Below are 20121 nucleotides of genomic sequence, written 5' to 3' on the forward strand. Positions count from 1 at the left end.
CAGCGTACTGCCCGTTTCAGAATGCTGCATGCCTTGCTACATTTGCCGATTTTGACGGAATTGGGGTACCTCTGAACACTTCTTGGGTCTTGAAGGCTCCGTAATTAATGTTGGTGTTAGGAAATGACCGATATTTGCCAGGTAAGGCGTAATTTAGCAGAAAAATCCGCCCAACTTTGCGATTCAAATCTGAATCGGTTCCATCTATTTGCGTTTGTGTAAGAGGAATTGTAGCGTTTGAAACCCTCAAAATCACATCAAACGCTACAATTATTGCAGCTATACATGTATGATGTACATTTGTACATCAGTTGTCTGAGGGTACATGTATGTGCTCTGAATGTAAAATGTAGTACATGTAGGTCATTGTAACACATTGTGACCCCTTACAGTCTATATGTGTACATGTACATTACTTTGTATGTATAGGCGATAAGTTTATTTGAACATTTATACCTAACATACATTTGTACATGTATTTGGTAACTGCTACTGTCCTTGTGGGAAACATACAAATGTAGAATGATGTACATGTAGCGAAGGCAGTTAGGGGTAGACCATTCGATATCCTGGGGGGGGGGGGGGGCTTGGAAGATTGGAGAGTCATTATTTTTTTTCCCACCTGCTTGCCTGATAATTATTTTTTTTCTCCGCCTATTCTGGCAACTTTTTTTTTTCTTTGCTTCTTTGAGATATCCAAATTTTTTTATGTCAATGTTGAACACCTACATTTGTTGCCACAATCTTTGTTTGGTTTTCGCACAGGGAAATACAGAGAGTAAAAAGATGCTGTTCTATCACACACAGATTTTATTTAGAAAACTACATATTTCATACCTGTTTGATTTTCAATGAAATAAACATCATTGACAGTTTTTATGCCATGGTATGATGACACACTGAAAATACAAATCGGAAACTTGATTGGTGAGCTCAGACATTCAGATACTACATGTCAGATTGCTTTGATATCTGGTGTATTGATGCGCAGAGGGTAGCTTACTCAGATTTGTTAATTTCAAGTCAGCACATCTTCTTTTCTATTTTTTATGATTTTTTTTTTGTAATTTAACAAAAAATTAATATGTTAATGAGCATTGTGACCGACGCCATATTGGAAATCAGTCCACGAGACTTTAAGTAAACTGCCACTTTTCAAAAGACACTATTGACGTCAAACAAGCAATGTAATATGTGCTATAGTCATAATTCTACGCATTGTGTGCCCAAATGAAGCCCTGGAGGTTTTTTAGCTCCGCTGTCAGTGAAAGCTGAAAGCGTAGCTTTAGGTATAGGTGGGTATAGAGGTATAGAGTAAAGGTGAATCATTGGTGTCCGTCAACTTTTTATATTTTCATCATCTTCTCCGAAAGTGACAGTCAGAATTCTTCGATATTTGGTGTGCATGTTCCCTGGGGGGGGGGGGGAGGCTATTCAGATTTGTTCATGCCAAGTTGATCTGTGCCATTTTCAATTTTTTATGATTTTTTTTTCAAAAAATGACATTTTCATCATCTCCTCAAATACTACATGTCAGATTGCTTTGATATCTGGTGTATTGATGCGCAGAGGGTAGCTTAATCAGATTTGTTAATTTCAAGTCAGCACATCTTCTTTTCTATTTTTTATGATTTTTTTTTGTAATTTAACAAAAAATTAATATGTTAATGAGCATTGTGACTGACGCCATATTGGAAATCAGTCCACGAGACTTTAAGTAAACTGCCACTTTTCAAAAGACACTATTGACGTCAAACAAGCAATGTAATATGTGCTATAGTCATAATTCTATGCATTGTGTGCCCAAATGAAACCCTGGAGGTTTTTTAGCTCCGCTGTCAGCGAAAGCTGAAAGCGTAGCTTTAGGTATAGGTGGGTATAGAGGTATAGAGTATAGGTGAATCATTGGTGTCCGTCAACTTTTTATATTTTCATCATCTTCTCCGAAAGTGACAGTCAGAATTCTTCGATATTTGGTGTGCATGTTCCCTGGGGGGAGGCTATACAGATTTGTTCATGCCAAGTTGATCTGTGCCATTTTCAATTTTTTATGATTTTTTTTCAAAAAATGACATTTTCATCATCTCCTCAAATACTACATGTCAGATTGCTTTGATATCTGGTGTATTGATGCGCAGAGGGTAGCTTACTCAGATTTGTTAAATTCAAGTCAGCACATCTTCTTTTCTATTTTTTATGATTTTTTTTTTGTAATTTAACAAAAAATTAATATGTTAATGAGCATTGTGACCGACGCCATATTGGAAATCAGTCCACGAGAAAGACTTCAAGTAAACTGCCACTTTTCAAAAGACACTATTGACGTCAAACAAGCAATGTAATATGTGCTATAGTCATAATTCTACGCATTGTGTGCCCAAATGAGAAGTGTTTGTTCGAAACAGGGTTGTAAACTTCAAATCCAAATTCTGCACCCCTTCTACATAATCAGCCAGTCCGCAATACCCTCATTTGCATACAATCTATTCTCAGATGCAGATAGCGACTGTTACACTTTGAATGGCTGCTCACGGGCCTTATTTTTGGGTATATTCAACTCGCTGTAACTTTCACTAGAGTCCACCATTTTAGATACTGTAAACGCCTGAACCTCAACTGACATCTCTTCTTTCCTGCCAGCAAAATAAATTTTGGAATTACATTTAGGAATACCAATTCTCCGACAAATTCAGGACGCATACTTGAGGCCCTGAAATTTCGACCCGGTTTTTCGCTCATAGTTTCCTTAATACGGACCAGAAAGTTTACAAATTCCACAAAAAGGTGGATTTTTATGTGTTTTACATAATCATAGTAAGTAAATTTAGTGGGATAGTTGTGTAACGACTGATTTGACCCAGAAGTTGAAGCTGACGTCGTTTCCGTTGACCGGGCGATTTTCCACAGCAAGCAGCAACGGTACTCACTAAAATCACACTTCAGACCCACTACAAAAGTTTGATGCTTTCAGATAACATGTAACTTGTGATTAATTCTATATTGTCGTGCAATTTGGAGTGACAGTGAACCAGAATGAAGACAACTTGCATAAGCAAGGCATGCCTAGGCATGCGGTTGAAGTTTTGCAAGCTATTAGAGACTCTGTGTACACTGCGTACTGTGAATCGACCAAACTTTGTTTATTGGCTGACAGTTTACATGTAAACGACATGAACATGTCTTGTCATTTCCAAAATGCAAATATTTGGCAAGTAAAAATAAATGAAATAATTACAACTTTAATTTGGCTTCAGACTTTGCATTATGTTTTGCGTATCTTTCCCCGTTTTACATGTAAATCCGAAAAGGTTCTCTCTAGTCATGTAAGTGATCATACCGGGACTGCTTTGAGTACGAGCGAGGTGAAGTATGTTGAGGTATTTTGTTGAGAATTATAAATATTGCGAAATGTCAAGTACAAGGTTTAAATACAATGGAATGATGAAAAAAAATTGGCCGAGTCTGCTGACAGGCGCCGGTCACAAGACACTCTGTAAATTTAAATATTAGACGATGTTATGTCTACTACAAATTGAATATTGTTGACAATTAAGCTTATGGACAGTGTTTTTGGTAACTTTGTTAGAAAATTGAAATTCGAATTGCCTCAAAATTATTTTAGATCCCTAGTTTGTTTCATTCATTATTAAAATTTTCCAGGGTTAAAGCTGCAAGACACTGGAATTATTTATAGCCAACCTCAAAAATCTTTTGTGTGTGTGTTTGCATTTCCCAGTCATTATTTTTCTGAGATTTTGTGTAATTTTCATAACAGTAAATTATTTTGTGAAATGGTGGCTATGGTATAAAAGTACAATATTTTACCAACTTTCTGTGTAAAATGCGTTTTATAGTGAGACATCATATGACACCACTAACCACTTTATTACATCGCTACTAAAATAAAAACTAAAAAGAACAGCGGAGCTATTCTGACCGATAGGTCGCTTGTTACTTCTAAAGGTAATGTTTAGGTTATTCACAGACACTTTCAGACAATAATTTGCAAGCTTTACAAGACAGCTCTAACATGTAAAAAGCAACTACATAAGGTTGAAACATTTTTTAAATAAAGTTTCATAGCATCTTGACAGTAAGAGGTGGAGGAAAGAACTTTGATTTGAAACTGAAACATGTCTACCTCATATGGGGGGGGGGGTCCTAGGGGGTCTCCCCTAGAAGCTTTTAAAGTTTTTTTTTACCAATTTTGGTGAACCTTATTGTTGGTTTAATGAATGAGTGGCCTCTGGGGTGATGGAGTCCAAGAGGTCCCCCCTGCCAAATCTGTAGTTTTTTGTTTCTATTTAGGCAATTTTTAGGTTATTCATAGCCTCTGAGATATATATTGCCAAGCATCGAAAAGCTAAAGTAAATATAACCTTTTTAAATAAGTTTTCCATGTTATAAAAGTGGGCCTGTAACATTGGTATAGGGCATTGATATTGCATGCATAGTAAAGTTACTGATGTGTGAGAGCACTTTAGGAGGTCATACCTAGTGTACAATAGAAACTTGAATTTGAGTTGTGGTGTCGATACATGTAGTGTCTGAAATAGGAAGTATATCATCCCTTCTGACAATTCATACTGAAGAGACTAGAACAATTTAGATTAAGTTCTTTTATAATAGTATGAAGATTACCATTACAAAACCTTCAAGTTCACTTTTGCCCCAAACTGCAAGATAAGTGAAGCACTGAATGTGAAACAGCCAAACACTTACATGGCATGTTCTGTAACTAGTGTGGTAGCTAGGTAATACATGTATTATATGTATAATTTTATGTATAGTTATGTTTGAACCCTTACATGAAGTAATATTTAAACCATTTATGAAAGAAACAGAGACAAGAACAAATATATATATGTACCACAGGCTAACGAAACTGACTGGTCCCTGACATGTGTTTGAAACTGGTTGTCATGATTTGACAAGTTTCCTGGTTGGAGAGGTACGAGCAGGTTGAACAGTATACTCGAACATGTGCATCATTTCCTGCCAAGATATTTTTTTTTCTAGCAGCAGTGGTCCATCTTTTTTTTTCCATCACCCACTCATATCCGGATTTTTTTTTCAAGCAAATCCACTTGGCATCTTTTTTTCTCCCGAAATCTTCCAAGCCCCCCCCCCCCCAGGATATCAAATGGTCCACCCCTTACATGTATGTCTTTGGAATATGAAACTTTAATGCCATTGTAATATCTAACTACTCAAGTAAATAACAACAAAAAACATAACGCAAATATTTGGCTATCTTGTTGGCTATTCAGCACCACTTGCAGCCTGGAAGATCGCCAGCAGGTGCAAGGAGTATAGGCTACATTGTACCTGGGGAGGTTCTGGCAGATACATTTTGTACATGTGTGCTCCTGAATGTATAGCATCGGAAAATAACTGGAAAAGAGCACCCGGGGAGGACCTTGCAGGTGTCTGTATCCTAGCTACATTTGTACCTGGGGAGGACCAGACAGACATAGCTACATGTAGGTGATGAATGTGTATTTAGAATTGAGTACATGTAGCTGATTGTATAGTATTCAACTGACTGTAACTGGATTGGGGTAACTGAACAAGGGAAAAGCGACTGTGGTAGTGCTGGGTAACCAAAAGAAGATTAAAAAAGAAATTGATATCTGAGCTGCAGGAATGAACATAGTGATAACAATAAACATCATATTTGTAGATGGTTGCAGCCATATACAATGTACATGTACAATGCCTAATGTTCTCTGCAGTGCCTTATAGCTAGAGAGTCACATGTTTATAAAGGTTGTTGCACAGGCTATTTTTCATTCCCATTCTTTACTTAGTAAAAATGTCATAACTTTGTTAAAAATAAACATATTTTTATTTTATAATAACTCCATATTTTCACAGTTTGTTCTTTATATATTCAAGTTATCAGCAAAAACATTAAAATATTGTTTATGGTATGATGAAATTTGATATTAATATGTCATATTTTTCAATTTTTACAAGGCAATTGTTGTTTTTTTCGGTGTTTTTTTCACCGCTGTCATCATAAATAAAAATGTCAAATTCATATTGTTCAACTTTGCTGAAATTTAATTCCATTTGGTTGCTATTATCTGTTAAAATTGCAATTTTTGTAAACCTGTATCCCATTTACAATGAAGTAGTGTTCCCTGGCCGTTCAACTGTTGGGAAATTCCAACCTTATGTTTCTTCTCCTTGACCTAATTTATCTGATAAAGGAAACCTGAATTCCCTAGCTTGTATAATAAGCAAATTAAATGATTAAGAAAATGAGCTCAAAACGGTGAAAAACAGAAGAAATGCTGTTTTTTTGATATTTCACAAAACCATCCATGGCGTATGTAGGAACGATGGTTGAAAGCATGGCTGTGAATTAGTTTCTTTGGACCTCTAGTATGTATGGTAATCGTCATATGGTTCATATCCACCTTTAGACTACTGTAGAGACGCGCTATACAAGTATTACACATCGTACCGTAAAGCTTGCTTACTATTTCAAAGCTAGGGAGACAACAACAAACCGTGTGTAACGTGCATGAGTAGCGTTCTCCTACGCTCTGCGTGGAGCCTAGGTTGCTCAGCCCTGCTCTAAGCAAAGTCATCGCCACGTATCGCCTAAAATATAGCTAATTTGAAGATGCCAAAACCAAAAATAGGAATGAGAAAGGTCAAGCTTCATTACAAGGCATTGTCAGACACTGGTATAAAGTCTAGGGAAGAATACATGTACATGGAGTCGCAAGACAGAGTTTCAGCGACAAGGTTAGAGCGAGGTTAAACATTGCCCAGTAACCCACATAGCGCAGCCAGCCGTCTACGCGTCTATGGTCTACAAGTGTAGGGACTGCGACACGACAGACGGTTTATACAAGAAATAGAAGCAACGTTTCGTGAATAAATCGCAGACTTCTTGAATATATCGATTCCTGTACTATGACCAATTGAACTCGCAAATGCCCTGTGGAGTGATAATTAGGCAAAGAAAATCACAACACTACACAAAACAGATGCAATAATTGTGAATCGTGTTTTTCAACCGACCACTTTCTCCCATTTGCACGGTTTAGCCACAATAATCAAAGTGTCAAGCGTCGGCATAACGCTGATCATTGACAGTTATATGTACTAATAATAATAATAGGGAGGATGAGAAAAAGACTTGGGAAAGTTGTCAATGTCTTCCAGAATGCGTATTTCCGTCAGTGTTTTCATTCACACTCAGCATGTGTACGTACGTGCCACCTTGAAAATTCACCTATCAAAACACCAAACCTTAGCTTACTGTTTTCAAAGTTCATGAAATACATAGTTTTTTAAAATTATTATCATGCCCCAGTTATTTTCATCATGGTTACTTTTCGACATTAGGGTAACCGTGTTTCAATAAAAATCATTATTTTTTGGGAAAGAAAGGAAGAAACTGGAGTTTAATCCTTTACAATATACAATGACTAACAATGATATGCACTTTCCACGAAATTACAAAGTTTTTGAAAGTCACGAATCATTCATCTGTCAGTGCACTTTGTGGTGATATTACAAATTGTCTTGGACACAAGTTGATTTGTGCATGTCATTTACATTTGTAGTGTTAGCACGTTATGTCCCTGGTGTACGCATGGATGTATAACATCCATGGTGTACGGTACCACAGAGCGTGTATTATAGCTCAGGGCGGCCCTTTTGATTTCTGTTTCTCATCTCCCGACCGACCCTAATTTGCAGCTCCGACATCAGAAAAAAAAACTTTTTTTATTTCCGACTGACCCCTGAGTTCAACACAGCAAGATTGTAAGGTTCGAACGAACATCAAACGTTCCTCATGGCGTCTTAGGCCAGTGTTCTGCCAAGGCTGCGACCTTGCGACACTGGCCCCCTAAATTTACAAATGACGCAATCATTTTCCCACGTCACCTTGCGTCGCTTTAGTGCATTCATTTTACGGCAGACATCAAAATTATTTAAGTCCAGGGCCATTCCCCCTGACGTCAGTCAAAAAGTATACTGACTCCGTAAAGGAAAGTTTTGTTGACATCATATAAGATACAGTGACAAAGCACAGTTCTATTGGTAACATAAAAAATGCCACAAAAAGATCAACTTTGATAAACTTAATCTACAAATTGAAACATTAGAGGGAGTAGACGAGACGTCGAAATGGACGTCTCTCGTCACATGTTTTGTCTACCGTCACTAGCCCCATCTACACGGCACTAAAAATCCTACCTGAGGTAGGATTCGGGATAGTTTGAAGCCCATGTAGACGCAAACGCATCCTGAAACTGTCCTGACTTAGGACACCTTTGAGAGGTTTCCTGAAACCTTGCTGACTTCGTCCTATGTACTGTCAGGACGGAACGCGCGACATCTACGCTGCAAGCTTCCTATGTGTAGACACAAACCTATCCTACCTCAGGTAGGACTTGGGACTGCCTCAGGTAGGACGACCTACGTGTAGATGGGGCTACTGTCGCGACCTCTGACCTACTCACTGAAGTGTGCAAAACACTGAACTTGCTACCGGAAATCAGAACATCTATCTGCCACAGCTCAGAAGCCTTAGTAAACCAAATTTATGGGACAGGTTGTGATTTTTTTCATTTGTTGATGGGTTAGATTAATGGAAACGAAATGAGTACATATGTATTTTGAATCCGAAAAAGTTGTGTTAGGGGATCGCATTGCATGATGGTGACAGTGAAACATGTGAATGTTGGCTATGTTGGGCACTGAATCAATGCGTGATCACTGGCATGGCCACTATATAGACGGCCGATGGATTCGTCAGGCAAATTACAAGTAATTCAACTGTTTCTGAGTTACTTTTGTCTGTTTTTCTTACCAAGATATTACATTTGTATATGGATAAAGTTCAAGTAAATTACATTTTACGTTGGGAAATTGTGGAAATACAAGGTGAGTCCGCAGCCTGAGAATAGTAAATCGGTAATTCACTAATGAGTCAACATGTCATTGCTGATGTCATGTGCGTTGATTGCGAATGTATACATAAGGTAAATGACACTCATACTCATAGTCATTCTCGGCTTAAATCCTATCGTATAAAATGAAGTTTCAGTTGATATTGTTCGCAGTAATTATGAATTTCTTAGACCTGTTTTACTTGTAGTCACATTTAAAAGATATAAAATTAGTCATGACATACGAAATGGGCGTACAGTGCGACACACTAATCACCGTACCACTGCACTGGCACTGGCACTGGAGTACTGTAATCCGACATCGTAAGTTGTACTTGTATTTTGGAAATTGAGCTTTTTGGTGCAAATTATTTTTACCGTTTCTCGCTTCATCATCATCATAAGCACACAGGGTTTTGGTTGTATAATTGTGGAAAGGTCAACACATTCCCAAGGGCCGCGGTCGACCACCAATACATTAACTAGTTGTATGTACCTTTACATTAGTCCTGCTTACATGACGGTGCACAAGTCTGTATTACTGACTTGACTCTAAGGAGGGGGAGGGACAATTGTCAGAATCGTGTCCCGAATTCCTCCGTATGCAAGCAGGACTACCTTTACATGTGTTGTACAGGGCTACCAGGGAAACAAGTTCATTTTGAGCCCTGTTGATTGTGCATATAGTTCCGATGTTTTTTACTTTTTTTCAAATTACGGTCAAAGACGAACAAAGACGATGTTGGTACTGGAAACAAACCAAGGCGATAATATCAAATAACATCCTGAAACGTGTGAATACGATGTACTTATAGAAAACAAAGGAGGGCAAAAGTCATTAGCTATTGTCAGTTATTCATGAACTACGAACACCTCATTATCTCCCGTTTCTCGTCATTTATCGTCTTCACTCGTCTTCACCCGGCGTAACTTGTCCTGATGTGTACTTACGATGCACTTGATATATCTGCCTTCCCTAACAAACATGGCAATTCTACTACAACTTTACAAGAGTAGAAAGCAGTGGCACAACTGAATGCAACATGGGGTGGCATCCAAATATCTTATCAACTCAAGTGTCTGGTTGTATTATATATGATCGATGATTTATTAACAAAAGTCAAAACTATCTTATAAATACACAAAAAAATATTTTATTTATGAAATTATAAGTCCCTGTGAAAACAGTAATTCGGATAAGTTGGGAATTGTTTACTCATGTACCGGACGATGTCAGTATCTAGCTACTCAATGCACTGTCCGCATGCGTCGACCACTTTCGTACCTATTCTTGTCTTAGCCTGTCCATTTCATTTTGGCATGATCCTGTCAAAAAAAGAAAAGAATAATGTTTAGGCTACTTTCTCACCCATGCATGAAATCAATAAGTTACTCAGCACAGGTGAAGTGCACTATCAGGGAAAAATGCCCCGACTATCTACTTGGCTTAGTCCTATAGCTTACTAGTACTTGGGGACAATACGTGACGTCAATGACGGTGATACACATGTAAGCATGGATAGGATAGGAGAGTGAGAAACACATCTAAATCAACAGTTGAACGTTATATTTATTTACTCACCCACCATCTGAGATTTTGAGGAGAAATTGGCAGCAGGTGTCTGAATACTAGTTCGTCATCTGAGCCTTCTACAAAATGCCGCCATTGCGTGATATGGGCCCGGGATACAGAGAGTCATTCTTGAGGGCACATCAGACTCCCCAGCAAATTACATACATTTCCTGTTTGCCCCTTGCTAATTCTTATTCAAATGTGTATAAATACATTTATTGAATGGAATTTACATATTTTTATTGAGAATTTTAACTGATGTCCTAGCCTGTGCAACTCCCTTAAGGTTGTTGTATAGGCTATTTTTCATCCAATTCTTTATTGTAGTGTGCTTACTGCTTATGTACAGTATGCCCTTTGTGAGTTCTGATTCCACTGAGTGCGTCCAAATAAATAAATATGAGTGGATTTACATAGTTTTATTGATAAATTCACCTGATGTCCTAGCCCAGTGGATTTACATAGTTTGTAGATAAATTCACTGGACGTCCTAGCCCAGTGGATTTACATAGTTTTATTGATAAATTCACCTGATGTCCTAGCCCAGGATTTACATAGTTTTATTGATAAATTCACCTGATGTCCTAGCCCAGTGGATTTACATAGTTTATAGATAAATTCACTTGACGTCCTAGCCCAGTGGATTTACATAGTTTTATTGATAAATTCACCTGATGTTCTAGCCCAGGATTTACATAGTTTTATTGATAAATTCACCTGACGTCCTAGCCTAGTGGATTTACATAGTTTTATTGATAAATTCACCTGATGTCCTAGTCTAGTGGATTTACATAGTTTTATTGATAAATTCACCTGATGTCCTAGCCCAGTGGATTTACATAGTTTATAGATAAATTCACTTGACATCCTAGCCCAGTGGATTTACATAGTTTTATTGATAAATTCACTTGACGTCCTAGCCCAGTGGACTTACATAGTTTTATTGATAAATTCACCTGACGTCCTAGCCCAGTGGATTTACATAGTTTTATTGATAAATTCACCTGATGTCCTAGCCCAGTGGATTTACATAGTTTTATTGATAAATTCACTTGATGTCCTAGCCCAGTGGACTTACATAGTTTTATTGATAAATTCACCTGACGTCCTAGCCCAGTGGACTTACATAGTTTTATTGATAAATTCACTTGACGTCCTAGCCCAGTGGACTTACATAGTTTTATTGATAAATTCACTTGACGTCCTAGCCCAGTGGATTTACATAGTTATATTGATAAATTCACTTGACGTCTTAGCCCAGGATTTGCATAGTTTTATTGATAAATTCACCTGATGTCCTAGCCCAATGGATTTACATAGTTTTATTGATAAATTCACTTGACTTCCTAGCCCAGTGGATTTACATAGTTGTATTGATAAATTCACCTGATGTTCTAGCCCAGTGGATTTACATAGTTTTATTGATAAATTCACTTGACGTCCTAGCCCAGTGGATTTACATAGTTTTATTGATAAATTCACCTGACAACCTAGCCCAGGATATACATAGTTTTATCGATAAATTCACCTGATGTCCTAGCCCAGTGGATTTACATAGTTTTATTGATAAATTCACCTGACAACCTAGCCCAGTGGATTTACATAGTCTTATTGATAAATTAACCTGATGTCCTAGCCCAGTGGATTTACATAGTTTTATTGATAAATTCACCTGACGTCCTAGCCTAGTGGATTTACATAGTTTTATTGATAAATTCACCTGATGTCCTAGCCTAGTGGATTTACATAGTTTTATTGATAAATTCACCTGACGTCCTAGCCCAGTGGATGTACATAGTTTTATTGATAAATTTACCTAATGTCCTAGCTCACTTCTCAACCTTTAACTAAAAAACTTTAATACGTGGAGACGACATTCAAGTGTCTACCCCCATATTGCTAGTTTTCTTTTGAGACAAACCTCAATGGTACTGTATATGACATTGACAGATCAAAATGAAGAAGAAATATATCATCTGAAAATGGTGATAAACCTGGTAAAACACAACTTGACAGCTCTTCATTTGTAAGAAGACAGTATATTTGTGTCATTGTGAATCTGAAAAAAATTGTTTGTATTTGTGAGTGTGTAGACATGCTTTTTAACCTTTATGTCACATTTATGAAACATAGCATGATCCAAAGAGAAATACACATGTAGGTACATGTAGCTAGCAATCAAATTTTTGGACAATTTTCCTTTTAATTATTGATATAGGAAATCACTAATATTTCCTGGACATGCCATCGTATGTATTTGATGGTATGAACCATTGTGACTAACGTGTATTGTTTCCATAGTAACATACATGTACGATGGAAACTGAAACATTAATGGTATTTCCTTGTTTTGTCATTGACAGGATATGACAGCCATATTGAGATGTAACAGTCTGTAAAAGTGAAGTAAAATAGATAGAATTTAGTACAATGGACGTCAAATGGAAGACTGTGTACATTGTGATTACAGTTTTAATGTTAAATTGTTCCCTATCTTACTGTACAATAGGTAAGTAAAATAAATGACTATCAAATTTAAATGTTGTCAACTTGAAGACTTAATTTATAATGATGAAATTTTCTGCAATAAATTACATTATATGTGTTGATTCTTTTTACATACATTTATACATTTAAATAACAGCAATAATTGGTCTGCTTCATAAATTACATCATACGTACCTTTGTATTTTGTGGCGCTATTAATTTTGGTGTCTAATTGGGAAATTGTGTAAGTCAAAATGATCACACAACAGGAATGTGATTTGGGTCAAAAATACCATTTTTCTCAAAGAACATGATTTCTAAAAATTACTGGATAGATAGGGCTGAAATTCTGAAATTCGTTTTTGGGGATGTATACATTAAGGATTGTTCATGACATGTTCATCCCATCAGGGTTATGCAAATTATATATTATAAAAAATGTGATGTTTTCGTCAAAAATCTTTAATTCCAAACTACATTGCAGTTTTGGCTCAAAGTGGTGGGAGGTTTTTCATGATGTGTCAATGAAGAGTTATAGAGGACATGATGATTCCCTCAGTGATATGCAAATTTGGTCTAAAACTGAATTTTGGTCAAAACATGATATCTTGAAAACTACTTGGTGGATTGCACTCAGTTCATGGGGATGTTTCTAATGGTTTCTAGCAATTGATCAAATCAAAATGATCTTACCACCAGTTTGTGATTTGGGTCAAAAAATGTGATTTTTAGCACAACTGAACTGAGGTTCAGTATCGCCCGGCGTCTGTCTGCGTGGATGTGTGTGTGTGTGTGTGTAAACACAGACAAGAATAGACAGATTGGTAATGGCTATTGTTTGAGGTGTTAATCTGGGGATTAACAGCTCGATCCTTGCCTCTGGTATGCTACAACGGTCTCTAGCACTTTCAACGTTACACTGAAAGCTACCGAAGTCCCTCTTCGGGTACTATCGGTGTTTTGTTGTTTAAAGAGCACTGCATCATTGGTAAGGGTCAAAGGTCCGATAGCGTTATTTTCAACCGGAAGCTGACAATTTCTGCGGAAACAGCTTGAAAATCGAGCGAGATTTAGCTGAGTTATTGCCTTGTAAAACTTGCTTGTTTGGGACGGTCAAAATCATGAATATATAATGAACATATTTGATTTAAAAATGCAGAAATATGGAATTTGTTACACACTATACGACAAATTCTGACGATAGGGCAAGTTGGGTTCTAATGGCTCTATAGTAAGTTACACTCTGGGATTTTTGTCCTACCCACTGGGATTTTTGTCAGAAAAGTACATACTTTATTCAATAGTCGTAACATTTCCGACGTTTACATGAGGGTCTATGCATTCATCACCCATGTCAAACTGAACACAGGCTGTTAACGGGTTCCCCGATCAATTTACCGGAGCAGAGTTCCCACTGACCCCACAGCGGTACAAGTGTGGCCATGATCAAAGTGAAACTGTACAACGGAAAACATACAAAATGCGAAAATGATGTTTTACCTAAGAAGGCAAGCTAGCTTCACATCATAAAATATCTTCAGTGTGATTGTAATTTTTCTTGGAAAACAATGCGTCGTCTTATTGTATGTTCTGCTTTCCAGCATGGTACTGAGAGTTTTTATTTTGATTCATAACATGCATGTACCCCTGTCGCAATCAATGTAAAAAGACGCAACACTAACTTTTGTTGCAACAGTGTTGTGTCTACTGTGACCTGCATCATGCCAAACATATGTTTATGTATATAGTGTCGGTCGACAACACAAGACGGTATGTGTTTACATGTCAACGATATTTGATCTGAGTCGGCTTCAAGTTCGCATGAGAGTTCAAGTGCCGATATTGATTTGATGATTCTGTCAGTAGGATAGCAAACTTTCCTATCGAAATATCGTGTAGTATTGTGTGGTTTATTGATTTATGTGAGACGATATTGAATTCAGGCATATTCACACTTTGGAAAGTTATTTCCATGACAATAGAGTAATGTTTACCCAAGGCTATGATCGAACAATGGGAGAAGGTTCGTTACCAATCTGTCTATTCTTATCTTGTCTGTGGTGTAAACAACTTAAAGTAAAAAAAACGCTGAACCGATTGCCATGATATTTGGTAGGGTCCATTACCTTGGGTGTCTAGTTGGGAAATTGTTCAAATCAAAATGATCTTACCACCAGTTTGTGATTTGGGTCAAAAAATGTGATTTTTGGTCAAAAAACTTAAACTCAGAAACTACTGGGCAGATTGGGCTGAAATTTGGGTGAAACATTCTTCAGAGTGTTTTTACTAAGCATTGTTCATCACATGATGGTCCCAACAGTGATATGCAAATTAGGGCTAAAATGGATTTTTTTGGGTCAAAAATCTCTAATTCCAAAACCACTGAGCAGATTTGGCTGAAATTTGATGGGAATGCTTGGAATGCATCTAGGGATGTATTGATGAAGAAATATTAAGCATACAATGATTCCATGAGTGATTCCATGAGTGATATGCAAATTAGGTGTAACAATATTCATTTTTGGTCAAAAACATATCTCAAAAAGTAGTTGGTCAATGAGTCTGAAACTTGGTGAGATGTTTCTTAAAGTGTTATGATGCAGATTTTCTTCAAAACAATGATCTCATCAGTGATATGGAATATAGGTGTAAAAATGTGAATTTTGGTCAAAAACTTATATCTCAGAAAGTATTTGGTGAATGAGTCTGAAATTTGGTGAGATGTTTCTAGAAGTGTTATTCTATATCATTGCCTTTCCTCAAAAATCTTCAACTTCAAAATTACCCAGTAGGTTGAGCTTAACTTTGTTGAAATGTGTTTATTTGTCCTCATTAGCTGAGACAGTGAGAACACTACATTGTTAAATAATGTTTACTTCACTATTTCCTCTGGTGGTAAAGTGTGTAGCATGGCCAGTTTGGTTTATGACGTGCTTATGTAATATGTTGTAAGACAGCTGTCTCATCACTTATATGTAGCTGGTATGAGTTAGTTCCAAATTGATTTTTTAAAAAATAAAGAAGTACAAAACCTGTAGACACATCACTTTCAAGTTTGATTAGGATGTTGCTATACTTGTCTTGATTTTATGTACTTCCAACATAGGATGGCTAGATTATTCTGATGGAAATTTAATAGTTATGAAAATTTTGTTTTGGTTACAACTTTAAATCTTCAAAAAATTATATATCTATCATTGCCCTGAACATGAAGTTGTGGCCTACTGGAAATATGCCAATAACTTATTAAAACTAAAAGCTACATCAATAATAATTTCAGGAAAGGTGCGCTTTGGCATCGCAAATGTACGTACCTCATTATATTGAATTTGAAGAGTGTATTCTTGAGATATAGCCTAATTTACTGAAAACCATTAATTACGTAAATTACTCATTAATGTTCATGGGATGTTTACTCAATTCTAATCAATTCACTACCCTACGGAACATGTGTACTAAATTTAGTTTGAATTGAGCAAGTCATTTTTTAGAAAATGGTGATACAGTCGCACCACTTTAGACAACATTTCATGACCAGAAGCAATTCTTTTCTTTTTTGTGGCCTACAGAAATTATGCCAATATCTTATCAAAAATAAATGCTACATCGATAATATTTTCAAGACAGATGCGCTTAGGTATCGCAAATGTATGTACCAAGTCATATTGAATTTGAAGCGTGCATTCTTGAGATATAGCCTAATTACCAAAAACCATTAATTACGTAAATTGCTCATTAATATTCATGGGATGTTTACCAAAACCTAATCAGTTTTTGCCATTACCCTATGGAACATGTCTACTAAATTTTGTTTGCAATGAGCCGGTCATTTTTTAGAAAATGGTGATACCGACACAGACACACACACACAGACACACCCACAGACATTTCAACCCCTACATTGTAATACAAAACCTTCCTTATGGAAGGTAAAAATGATATTCTAATTATTGCTGTAAGAAAGAATGTTGTAAACCACAGACCTCTTTACAGCACTGTCCGAAATGTACCTGCCAAGAGGGTATTTCCATATTTCTTTGCTTCAGCAGAAATATGTGCTCTGGCTTGCAAAAATGATGAGAACAGTACATCTTCTGCACATTATTACAAGAATATGTACATGTACATGATGTAAATGTTAATGTTTTCTTGTGACATTTTGGAAGTGCAAGCTACAGTTGTCCATGTTGTATGTGTATATGGAGTGCAGAAGAATGCCATGTGTACATGTACAGTGTACATGTAAACTGTTGTGTTTCTGAAATACATGTACATGCACACAAGGAAAAGGTGCACCATAGTGGGCATAATTAATGATTTTATAAATGGGGCTACAAATGCAGAATAGCTGCACCAAATTCAATGAACCTTGCTACATCTACGCATCATACAAAGATGTACCGGACTGGGAGCATTTTCAGGTCATCTCTGGTGGTATTGAGCTTTACCTCTCAAACTACTGGGGATAGAATTTGGTTATAATTCTGAAAGTCTGTCTGCAAATTGTGAACATATAATGTTCAGTTGTGCTATAGGCATGTCCGTCTGTCTGTCTGTCTGTGTGGGTGTGTGTGTGTGTGCGTGTCTGTAAACAACTTAAAGTAAAAAACTGCTGAACCGATTGCCATATTTGGTGGGTGGATTACGTTTAGTGTCTAGTTGGGAAATTGTTCAAATCAAAATGATTGCATCACAGGTGTGTGATTTGGGTAAAAAAATGTGATTTTTAGTAAAAAACTTGAACTCAGAAAGGTACTGGGCAGATTAGTTGGAAATTTGGTGGGAACATTCTTAGGGGTGTTTAGATTAAGAATTGTTCATGATATGATGATCCCACCAGTGATATGCAAATTGGGTCTAAAAATGTGTCTTTTTGGTCAAAAAACTTTAATTCCAAAACTACTGAGCAGATTGGGCTGAAAGTTAATGGGGATACATCTGGGGTGTATATATGAAGAAATATTAAGCATATAATGATCTTATCAGTGATATGCAAATTAGGTGTAAAAATGTGAATTTTGGTCAGAAAACTTCTCAAACAGTACTTGGACAATGAGACTGATGGTGATTTGGTGAGATGTTTCCAGGAGTGATCTTCTGCAGATTTTATTGAAAACATTTTGACACAATTGGTCCTACAAATCATGACCACGCCCATGACAACAACAATCAAATAGCGGTATATTTTGGTCAAATAACAACATCATCTGGCAGGCAAGTGAGTAAACATTCCAAAAATGTATGCAAATGCGTGACAGCAGTGCTAGTAGTGACGTCACTAGCAGACGCCATTTTGACAGGACAAAAGGAACCCGCAAAAAAATTGGCGCACGGTCACCTGAACTGTCGAAGGGATTATATGAAATGTATGACCCAGAAGTGAATGAATCAGCATGGAAGCTTAACAAAAACTTGCAACATTATTATGTGGATAAACACTTCTCAAAGTATATCAAGGACAAAACTTTGCAAGAAAATATATTGGAAGTGCATCCATTACCAGAGACTGAATCTCTTGAAGTCCGTAAAGTAGACGGATACATTGATACTCTGTTTCAAGCCAAGGGTATTTCCAGTGAAAGAGGTATTGATAGATCAGTGTCAAGTTCAACAGAAAATACTGAACACAATGGCACCTCTCACCAAACTGTGGAGTGACTTGCATGTAGCAAAGACTGAGAGTGCCTCTCCTAGTTTGGATTTAGATGAGACACTGACATTACTAGATCAAAGTGTACTTTTAGTTGGCCAGGCTAATGTATCCTTGAATTATCAACGCATATTGTCAGTCCTTACTAAAGTTGACAAAGGATGTGAAACGGTCCAGGACAATCCTGTCTAAGCACAATGACATCTTGCAAAAACCAGATGAAAGTTTGTTTGGACACAAGTTTGAGAGGGTGATATCCAAGATAGCAAAATCTCGGAAGCGAGCCAGAGAACTAGCTAACGAATTAGGCCCCTCAACGTCATTTAAGAAGAAAAAGTTCCCCATGGCCAGGAAAGGCAACCAACCCTTTCGCCAAGGGCCCGCAAGAGGTGGACACAACTTTGGGGGCCGAGTTAGTTTCAACTCCTTCAGAAAACAAGGAGGGTCCCAACAGAAAAAAAACCAGGTACGTATCTAACGGTAAGCGACTCTTGTTCACTAGAGAATCGTCTCGAGACGCAAAGCTTGCTAGCACAAAAAGTTGTGGACAGTCCCCCACCAAAAGTGCTGGAGGAAAATGTTCACCCTGTTATAAAACAACTAAAATTGTCCACCAGGGAGACAGAGAGTCCAGTCAAAGCTGGACGTATAAAAGAATTTGCAACAAATTGGCAAAGATTTACAAGGGACCCGTACATAATTTCAACAGTGAAGGGTCACCAAATCGAATTCTCTTCTGTTCCAAAACAATAATGCCTCCCAAGGCAACCAAATTTCACAGAAAACGATTGTGCTCTTATAGATAAGGAAATAACAGACATGCTAAGCAAGCAAGCAATCGAGCCAACTGTCCGGGAACAGGGGGATTTTGTAAGCAATATCTTTTTGGTCCCCAAAAAAGATGGGGGCAATTGCCCAGTGATCAACCTCAAGTGCCTAAACAATTATGTTGCTTACAACCACTTCAAAATGGAAGGGTTACATATGTTAAAAGATCTCCTAATACCAGGGGATGTGCAAGGTAGACTTGAAGGATGCGTACTTTACAGTACCAGTAGCCACAAATTGCAAAAAATTTCTGAAGTTCCCTTGGAGGAACAAATTATACCAATTCACATGTCTGCCATTCAGCCTGGCTTCAGCCCCTCGGCTATTCACAAAGTTAATGAAACCAATTATAGCAACATTGCGACGTCTAGGCATGAGATTGATCATATACCTGGACAATATCCTATTGTTAAACCAATCAAAGGAAAACCTGTTAAAAGACAAAGACACCCTGCTGTTCCTCCTCCAGCATCTAGGGTTTGTAGTAAATTGGAAGAAGTCCATTTTACTACCTTCACAGACAATAGAATTTCTAGGGTTCTCCATAAATTCTGTCGAAATGAAGATGTCTCTTCCAAGGGACAAGATAACTCAAATTGTGAAACACTGTGCAAATCTAGTTCAGAAACAGACAGTGTCAGTGAGGGAATTGGCAAAGGTAATAG

General features: G+C 37.2%; 1 protein-coding gene across 1 annotated transcript in view; it reads left to right on the top strand.

Annotated features, from left to right (window-relative positions):
• The window catches only part of LOC144440772 (immunoglobulin superfamily DCC subclass member 3-like), a 106958-nt gene that overhangs the window by 34059 nt on the left and 52778 nt on the right, over positions 1-20121 (top strand). Inside the window, exon 2 of the mRNA XM_078130150.1 lies at positions 12855-13000. Coding sequence (XP_077986276.1) covers positions 12922-13000 — 79 coding nt within the window. The 5' untranslated portion in view covers positions 12855-12921. The remainder of the gene's footprint in view (positions 1-12854; positions 13001-20121) is intronic.

The sequence above is a fragment of the Glandiceps talaboti genome, chromosome 10 (genome assembly GCF_964340395.1).
Source record: "Glandiceps talaboti chromosome 10, keGlaTala1.1, whole genome shotgun sequence".
Lineage (NCBI taxonomy): Eukaryota > Metazoa > Hemichordata > Enteropneusta > Spengelidae > Glandiceps > Glandiceps talaboti.